The following is a 10000-nucleotide window of genomic DNA, read 5'->3' as shown; positions in this document are numbered from 1 at the left end:
AAATGTATTTGTTTGTACTTTAGTCACAGAAAAATTTTACTTCATGAATATTATATCTTAAACTTATGAAAGTAATCGAGTTATCCTCTTGGTGTAAAGATATTACTTTTTAATGAAGATAACTATGATTTTAGACACTTAATGCCCAATGTTAGTCACTTAATCTTTATTGATCAATTAATCTTTTTTCTTTTTACCAGGTGTATATGTGTTTCATGACCTATCTTCCGTCAATATCTCTGGAATTTGGCCTGCACAAGGACACTCCGTATCTCATAATGTGCGTCACCATATTTGAACTGATCGCTAAGATTATCACATCAATTATAAGTCATAGACACTTCATACCGAGAAGATATTTTCTAATTTTTGCGGCAATAGGAGGATCGATTAGCACTTTTTGTAAGTATAACAGAACCCTGATCTTGAGATCTTTTATTCATGTGGAGTGGTGGATGTCTATGGTAAGTTACGCTTACGTATCTCATCTGAAAACTGTTTAGCTAACAATTTGATGTTCTGGTAATATTAGTTAATAATTTACTTTACTGATTTTCAACGGCATTCATCAGAGGATATATAATTTTCAAGGTTTCTTGATATTTTGGTTCAAATATTGCGAATGAGATCTTCATTAATAGGTCATTAAACATCTTGTTGCAGATTTAAGTTTTAAACTATTTGTTCTTCCTTTTGTCTTTATTTCATCTATACAATAGACCACAAGAGTTATGATTGTCACACCAAAGATTTCACAGATGAAACTATTTTGTTTTTCTATATTCATTTCTTGATGTTAATATTATATCATATGCACTAACTTAAATTTGATTTTAGTTTTTTCTTGGCTAAAGAAAATTTTAGGGTATGTCCATGCGATATCATTACAAGCTAAACTATTTGACGAATGTCATCTTTTCTTTTCCATAGCAAATAAACATGCACAAAACATTTATGATTTAAATTATCTTACTTTCAGTTTATCCTATACAAATGCATATTCTAATGTTCTCAATTTTATTAGTTACTCATGCTAATTCATATTTTCCATAGAATTTCGAATGGTATTGCCTTAAATCAAAGAAACTTAGATTATTTGAAGTGATTCACGTAAGATTAATTTTGTTGCTTCAGGTGTAACCTTCTCTTGGGATTTTTGGAGTCTCGCCTTCTGCTGTAGCTGCTACGGATTTTTTGTGGGAATCATAATGTGTGTTGGACCAGTCCTCTTGGTTGAATACTTAGGGATGGAACTCTTACCTCATTCCTATGGTCTCCTGCTCTTCATGAATGGAATAACAGGGCTCGTCATTTTTGGCATCACTGGTAAGATGTCTCAGTTTGCTTTACACTATATTAGCCTTTTGTCACAAAGCCTTCATTGGGCTGCCTAGCTGATTTAGCTTTCTTTCTTCTTTTATTTGTAAAGTTATATGGAGCCTTCAAAAGGTACATTTTGATATGGAAATATTATTTTCTCTAACTTATTATGAATATTCAAAGTATTATTATTGTTATATAAGCATTAACATTGTGAAATTTTCTTTAAAGTACATTACTTCGTGAATATCCGATAAAATACACAAAATGCTAGTAGAATTCTATCATAAATATATAAATCAATATTGTAATGACATTTATAATAATTAAGGAACACTAGTCAATTAACTTCGTACCTGAATATGTTATGAAATACAAGGAACTTGATCACCATTTGATTTTATGTAAATAAACATAGTATTATTATGACAAGAAAATCATAGCCATTTATCTGTGATAAGAATTTCCAAATACCATATATGGAAACAATGCAAAATAACAATAAAGTGAAATGGTGTCCTTTGACAATTTGCATCACAGAGAAATTTAGAAATGCGGGCTAAAATATTCTGTTCAAAATTCAATAATAATAGTGAAAGAACAATCATTGATTATAAACTGGAGGTTATGTCACTATGCATCTGCTTGCCATTCACTTTGAGTATCAAAATTGCTTTCCTCCTATCTTCTTGTTTGCTCACTATTGCTGATCTGATCAATCAGGAGAAGTAAAAGACCTTCTGCATCGGTACCTGTTGTTTCTGTGACGAGTGACACTTCAACATCCTTTAGAGGGAGAATCAGAGACGACAGTATCAAATACAATAAATCTGTGAGCATTCGCCCACTTTAGTAGGAAGCGTCAGCAATAGATGGTGCTAATCAATCATGTGTTTGACGTTTGGTGCTTGTTTACTTTATTCCATCAGAATGTTGTTACTGTTTGTGGAACAAGTAGATAGCATTGTGCTTATCAACACTTAACTAAACATTTTGCATTTATTTATCAATATAAAGGAAAGGTAACGTTGTAGATTGAATGTAGGGTATAATGACCATTATTGCCATACTCTACAGTATGCCAAGACCACTAAGAATGGATCTTATCTTACTATGTAGCCCTGATTTATACAAATACATTCTGGTAGAAACAAAACAAGGTAAATAGACAACCAAACAAATTTCCAGAGCCTATACCTGCATTAGTAAAATACGATTCTCAACAAATCTTAAACAGTACCGGACCTTCCACTACTTCGTTTTTCCCTTCCTGGTTTGGTCTTAACACCAGGTCTTGCATTGTATGCTTGTTCTTAATGCCTTCCACACATTCTACAAGTTATATTTGAAAAGTTATATGTTACGATCAGTAATTACGCAATGTAGATTATATAAAATCTACTTCAAAGTTTTATTACCTTAAAAATGATTTAGTGAAGGAAAAAAAACAGTAACAGCGAAAGGAAATAATAGCCTGCAAACACCAAAAATAACCATATCTAGAATTAAATATAAGTATTTGCAATATTTTTCAAGATTCACAAAATACTCACATTCACAAATTTTATGAAAATTTACAAATAAATCGTGTGGTGATTTAGGCCTTAGCTTTATAATTCTCGATGAAGTGAAAGACAGATGACGACGAAACTCAGTTCTGAATTTTGAACGATTTTCCAGGTCGTAGTTTGAGATATAAGAAAAATAGTGAACAGGAACACAGATTCTGACGTAATTCGATCTTCCAAGAAAACCTTGTTATCTACTTTTTCAGCAGCATTGAAATAATGGAAGAAATTTAGCAGTATCACAGCTGGTGTCTAAGAAATGGCTCCACAAGAGCAACCTAAACTCGGAGAAGAACGAAACAAGTCTCTTTTCCAGTGCGCTAGCGTTTTCTTTTTATACTAAGGTGTTATCCTATCCAATTTCAAAGTAGAAGGGAATAAAAGTAAAGATTGAGAACCTCATTATGATATTAATTTATTTAAGGCACAGATGATATAAACTTAATAACAATAATAAGAATAAGCTTAGAAGCTTTGCACCTATCTATAAAGAGATAGAGTGCCCGCAAACTTATTTTGCGGAGTGAGCAATAAGGAACCAGGAACCATGGGTCCATTCTCTCGAAGGTTCTTGTATGACACTAGAATGTCCATGGGTAATATCACGCAATACGCATGCCGGCCCATTGGGGATGTAAAATAAGTTATGCGAAATAGCCAGAGGCTCTTGATCTAGAATACAATGCCATCTTTGAATTACAAATCATTACAATGTTTTTATCTTTACATTAAGATTTTATGTGTAAAAGCAAGTGTTTTACCAAAAGTCCTATAGTATAAAATAGATAGATTTAATCTATATATATATATATATATATATATATATATATATATATATATATATATATATATATATATATATATATATATATATATATATGACACAAACTAAACTTGCCGTTTGTAAATGTGTGTAATATAGAAAATAAATATTTCGGCCAAAACAGACCATGATACAAATGGTCAAAAACTTCTATCTGTATCATCTAATCTAACGGCTACAATATAGGTTATATAGACATGGATATTTTTTTTTAGCTATGAAAAAATAACTCTATCTAACTACCAATTCTGCATTTTTCAGAAATATAGAAGGCTTTGTGAAACTGGTTTCATCATATGGTATTACTTATTCGACAGAAATTTTTTCATAATATGATACATTCGACTTTTGCTGGCAACAGAATTTTCTGATTGCTTTAAAATTTATGTAAATGCTGCTTTTGGTTAATCACTTTATCTTCTTCCTCAGGATTGCTGAATGATATAGCTGGCAATTATATCACTACTTATTGGGGGCTGAGCGGCTTGTCCTTTTTGCCTGCCATACTGTGGGGCTCTATCAATCGCTGTGCCAGTGTTCCCAACTCGGATCAGTCCTAAATCTCGGCAGATTCATCTTACTTAGTTTATGCAGATAAAGAAAACTTGATGTTAGTGAAATATGGCTATTTAAAAACAGATATGACAGAAGCTCTATTACTGTTCTAAATATTTAAAATACTGTAGTTACAACAAGAGACATTTGCCCTTAGAATGGATTTCTGTGATTAATGTGCTGTGTGGTCTCCAAGGACTTTCCTGTAAAAAGCTAAAACAGTGACTCTGATATGGCTTAAAATACCAAAGTAATTTTGTCCTCATTGCTCTGTGCCTAGCGTTTTAACATGCAAAGTACAGACTCAGTGTGTATAATGGAGACCTTCGAGTTTACGCACTATTGAACTCGGCACAGCCCCTCCAATGCTGAATTCATCTAGCTATCGATGCCATGTAATCTCCGAGAACCATCACTACTACTAGAGACAATGCTACCTGCGATAACTTGCTCTCAAAAGCCATCTTCCTTCCGGTTGCTGAGCGAGTAACATTCCTGTTGTTCGTATCCGTGAAGGGAGAAAACTTCATCTACTGTTTGGTAAGTTAGGTAACAGGAATCATGTTATGATCAGTTATCTATTATTCTTCGTCGTAGCATAAATGTGATGAAGTGATTGATTTTATGTTCAAGTTTGCCTTTGGAAGTCTGTTTTGGCTGTTTTTGCTATCAAATATGGCGAAACATCTCATAAGAATGAATAACTTCCTCCAAGACATTCAGATGTGATTCTTCCATCATTGTTGCATATTTACTGATGATTACTGTACATATATAGGCATCCTCTGCCTCCCCGCCTTTCTTGACAGCCTGGAAGTGTTTTAGTCATTGTATCTTATTGCCTACTCCAAATTTATGATCTTATTACTTTCTTGTTTTTATTAAAAGATCTTTAAATCCCTCGCATAGCCTAGTAATTTTCCTTTATTCTACATTAGCTAAATATACGAATGTTTGTTCTACAGTATTCTGTTGCCGGTGGATGATGCATTTCTCTCTGGTTTCTACAATTGACTTAGGAATGTTTATATACAGTGACGGTCATGAAATTGTATAGGGGTTTTAGTCTGGCCAAATTGCGGACCCAATACTAAGTGTTAGGATAGTATAGCCTAAGGCTTGCATATATTAGCCAAATATACAATTGGTTATTCTATTGATAACAGTTGTTTGATTAGCATCTTTCAGTAACATTTGATAATAATTAGCTAGAGTATTTTACCTGAGTAAGTTGGAGTCTCAATGGCTGAGTCGGTTTGGGCAGCAAGCTTGGATAGGTTTGCATAAAGCAAATGGGTGTTACAGACTAATACACACACACAAACATAGCCATTCCAACACCTCAAAACATAACAGACACCTCACACGTCTCGAACTGTCGACCTAACTACGCCATGACTCCTCGCTGCTGGGAGGAAGGGCGATGGTGGCTGGTACAACACACAAACATAGGCTACCGGGGTCTAGCGATATCAGGCAGGGCAGCCGGTCGGGACTACGGTCTACCTCAAAGCCAAAGCAATGTCCTTCAAAACAAGGCAACCGTGTTACCCCATATGAATAGGAAAAAAGCAGATTTTACCTGAGTAAGTTAGATTATGAATATTAGATGTAAATATATCATTTTAATTGAAGTATCTAACTTCAGTTAGGTTAGGCACGTATTTGGAATTGATCGGTTTAATAGCCCCTAAGGCCAGTTATATTGTGACTTTTATCAATAGAAAAATCATATTGGACAAGTGAATAACCCATAAATTTGTAATATCCTGTTCTTTAGTATTTTTCCATACGAGGAATTATTTGCGAATATATGAACATATTTGGAGTGGAGATGTTCTTTCCCCTCAATGATCAGGAGAGATGAGGAGGAGCTAGCAATGTAGCTTTTCCCCCAGTGTGTATGGAACCTTCTATTTTCGTATTTATTCGATACTAGTGTATGCGACCCATCAAAAATGACGGCTAAATAATTAGATAGATACACACACATACACACATATATGCAACCCCCTCTTACCGGGGTATGACTGCTCCCTCTCTTCTTACCCAAGGAACACTTTATTATATAGGAGAGATAGGTATTGGAGGGAGGGAAGGGTTACTCTAATTAAAATTTGCATGATTTGTAAGCCTTTTTTTACCCTTTGACTTTTTAAGCTATGGATTCGACTACTATGTAGCTAGGGCGACGAGGATGAGCTAGATATGACCCCCTTCGCTTACCCTTGATTCATGGAAGAGGTGACTATATATTTGACACTTAGGGGAAGGTGTTAGTCATATCCAGATCCTTTCCTCCCTATTTCAAGACTTTTAAGGATCACATTTAGATACTTCACCCTTTTCTCATTCAATGGCTTGCTAAAACATAGGCTTAAATTACTATGTAGTTGGGGAAAAGAGTATGATCCACTTTTCCTTACCCTTGATTCGTCAAAGGGGTGACTATCTAATTGATAGTTAAGAAAAGGAAATTGTCTTTTTCTGAGCCTGTTTCTTTTATATATATATATATATATATATATATATATATATATATATATGGATCTGATATATGAAAATAGGTAATGTTTTTAATTATATATTCTTATTACAGATGAATGGAATTAAGGTTTAATGTAACCAAGACGGAAGAGACAATGCGGTTAACCCTAAATTGTGTCAAGAGAAGTTTAGCTATATAGTGAGGGTTTAAGACCCTATCAATTATTCCATTTGCGTGTGGTGAGTCTATTCTGCCCAGAATAAGTATCCACTTGCAGTAAGCTTGAGAGAAAGTACCACTTACCTCCTTTCAATGAAGGCAAAAGGCTTTGCTATGATCACAGGCTCTGCTCAGTATTTGCGAAGTAGAGAACTCAAAGATCTCATCTGCCCAACAACATTAGAGTTGGCAGTAAGGGGTTTTGGAAGAGGGGTTCGTGGATGACCAGGCCCCCTTTCAAGTTGTATATTTTGGGTCAGAGGATTTTTTAGAGCCTGAAGAGGAGGTGACTTTACTTAGGGGGTCATTAGAGGAGATCTCGGTCTTCCCTGGGAAGCATCCTGTGTGTGCTACCTCACGGCTTAGCTTGCTAGGTTGGTTCCAACCAGCAGAGTCAGAAGAGGTGATGGCTTCTATCGATGTGGAGGAGGGGACCTAGTGGGAAATCCTTGGTAATCCTCTGAGGGATGTGCTTTCTGGCCTGACTCTAATATTTTTCAATATATGGTTACTGATCTTCCACTCAATGATATTGAAGATAAAAATCTTGCTGCATTCCATGGATTACGGTGGAGGTTTAAAGATCCACCCTCTTAAGCTTGACCTTAGCTAACCTTAAAAATAGGTCATCATGATGCCATACAAGTCTTCCCTAAAGAGTTTAGCAATCTCAGAAGCTGGGGGTTTCCTGTAGACCACAGTTTTCTTGATGGTTCAGTGGTTTAAATGGCAGTGCCAGGAAAAAAAAAAAAGCCCTTCGTGGCAGACATGGTCAGGATGGTATCAAAATCAATGAGATACATGTTTCTAAAAGAAGACTTCACCCTGACCAAAGAATGCAGTCCCTCTTAAGAAGTGTATCCTATAAAGTTCAAAGGATTCACAGAGCTTAAAGGTCTTCTTGTACTCTTTCTCCCCAAGAAATGAGATGCTGAAGTACGTACTAACCAATTGGGTGACAGTCTTCCTTCTATTCCATACCATCTTAGGACAACAGAATTTTGTGAACTACAGACATTATTTGGTATGGTGTTTGCCCTGTACTTTTTGGAAGAGGTGAGCTTGTAGCCTTTTGGAAAGATCAGGAGTTTATTACCATATTCCTGCCCCGCTCCTAATCCTGACTTCCTGGCTTCCGTTTTTAGCCATAAACGAAAAACCTCTTCAGAGGCAGGATCCTTTTTACATTGAAGCTTTGGGATCAGGAGATGGTAACCTCTGCCCAGTGTCTATCTTGCAATTATATCTGCAGAGATCCACGTCTTCAGAAGGTAGTCTATTTCAAAATACCCAGAACAACAAGTAACTTTCAACAGGGGCTATCAGTATTCTAATGACTTCGGTATGAAGAAAAACTGACCCCTTTTCCATCCATAAAACCTAATATGAGAGAAAAATTGCTTCTTCATTAGAGATTTTTGCTGATATGTAATTTGAGGACACCCAGAGCTTTATGGGTTGGTCTTGGCATAGGTTGTTTATAAAATACTACTTGAAACAAATCCAAACGGTGCACATGCATGTGTGGTGCTCAGCTTGTTCGTGACTCATACGAGGAGAAACTGGATAGAGGAAGGGCCATATCATCCAGGACCTTCAACATGACATGCAGCCAACTTTTCTCTGTATTTTTCCCTTATGAGGTGAGGGTCAACATTGTTAGTTTTTCTTCTCACTCATACCCACATGGTTAAGTTGTTTTCTTGGCTGTAGATAGTCATCCTTGATGGTACATGACTACTTGGTTATTGCTTTGGTATTAGTCATTGGAGACCACACAGCCTATTAAACCCCTTCAAAGAAGTTTTGATGAATGAAAACATATTTATCTGTATGTGATGTGTTGTGTGGTTTCCAAAAACCCTCTCTTCTCACCTAGCCTTTTGTAGGGAAAGGGGACAATTGATTCTCATTTTGAGTATGGAAAATGGTAGCTGGGGACAAGTTAGTGCACATGTAACATTGTTTCCAGCAGTAGTGATAGTTTTCGGTGATGACATGTGATCGATAGCCAGATGAAATATTTTAGCATTGGAGGTGCTGAGCTGATTCAGTAGCACCTGAACTCGATGATCTCCCTTATACACACTGAATAGCTGCTTTGTACATTGAAACACTGGGCCCATAGTAGAGGAGGCAATAATCCTTTTGTATTTTATGTCGTACTGGATTCTCTGTTCTAGCCTTTTACAGGAAATTCCTTGGAGATCACATAGCACCTCCCACAAAATAGGTTTTTCCTTCGTCAAATTTATATTTTTTTCATCCTTTTATAAATCAATGTTTTACAGTTCTTTTATTTACCTATCTATATCTATCACCTATATTGTCAAAGTCCATTATAGTTCTTTTTCACATTCTGATATGGGTAGAAATAATAGTATGTAAAGGTTGTTGATTTGATCAAACTACCCTTTTATCACAGAAAATAAATCCACCATCTTTTACTTATGTGTATGTCCTGAGCTAACCATCGTCAGACTTGCAGTGGGACCTTGAAGAAAAATTAGCAATAAACTTTCACTTGATGGCTGCATTGTTGTTTGAATGCTATTATCAATTAAGTCTGTCACTGGTCTGTCTTAACTTTAGTTCTTCGTAACAACTGTAAAATTGATTTCACTAATCAAGTTACAGAAAACAAATCGTGGCTGTAAGAATTTTTATATATCAAGAATGTAACTGAGTCTGTAGCTCAGTGAGTAAAAACTTGAGCAAGGAGGTTATAATATAATTTTCTTGTTGCTAAGTGTTTTGATTTTTTTAAACCCCAGTTATTTTTGCTTGTGACATTTATGTATCTAAGTTACATTTGAATTTGAAAGAAAAATCGATGACGATAGACTGAGCCAATTTAAAGTTTATGTGAAAATATGTATGTTAAGATAAATTACGTGGCTATCATTTTTCAAAATGACTTTTCTTGGCTTATACTTCATTTTGAATTTAATCTTACAATATTACCTTAAACTTTTAAGTCATCAGTTTCTATTCACAGTCATCCACTGTAAACATCAACCACTTCAC

General features: G+C 35.3%; 1 protein-coding gene across 1 annotated transcript in view; it reads left to right on the top strand.

Moving 5' to 3' along the window:
* The window catches only part of LOC137616588 (monocarboxylate transporter 7-like), a 21963-nt gene extending 15229 nt beyond the window's left edge, over positions 1-6734 (top strand). Inside the window, exons 6-8 of the mRNA XM_068346476.1 lie at positions 201-402; positions 1135-1326; positions 4141-6734. Of these exons, the coding sequence (XP_068202577.1) occupies positions 201-402; positions 1135-1326; positions 4141-4271 (525 nt within the window). The 3' untranslated portion in view covers positions 4272-6734. The remainder of the gene's footprint in view (positions 1-200; positions 403-1134; positions 1327-4140) is intronic.
* Positions 6735-10000: the final 3266 nt, after the last annotated feature.

The sequence above is a fragment of the Palaemon carinicauda genome, chromosome 22 (genome assembly GCF_036898095.1).
Source record: "Palaemon carinicauda isolate YSFRI2023 chromosome 22, ASM3689809v2, whole genome shotgun sequence".
NCBI lineage: Eukaryota > Metazoa > Arthropoda > Malacostraca > Decapoda > Palaemonidae > Palaemon > Palaemon carinicauda.
The sequence above is the reverse complement of the archived record's forward strand: the minus strand, read 5'-3'. Positions and strand labels throughout refer to the sequence as shown.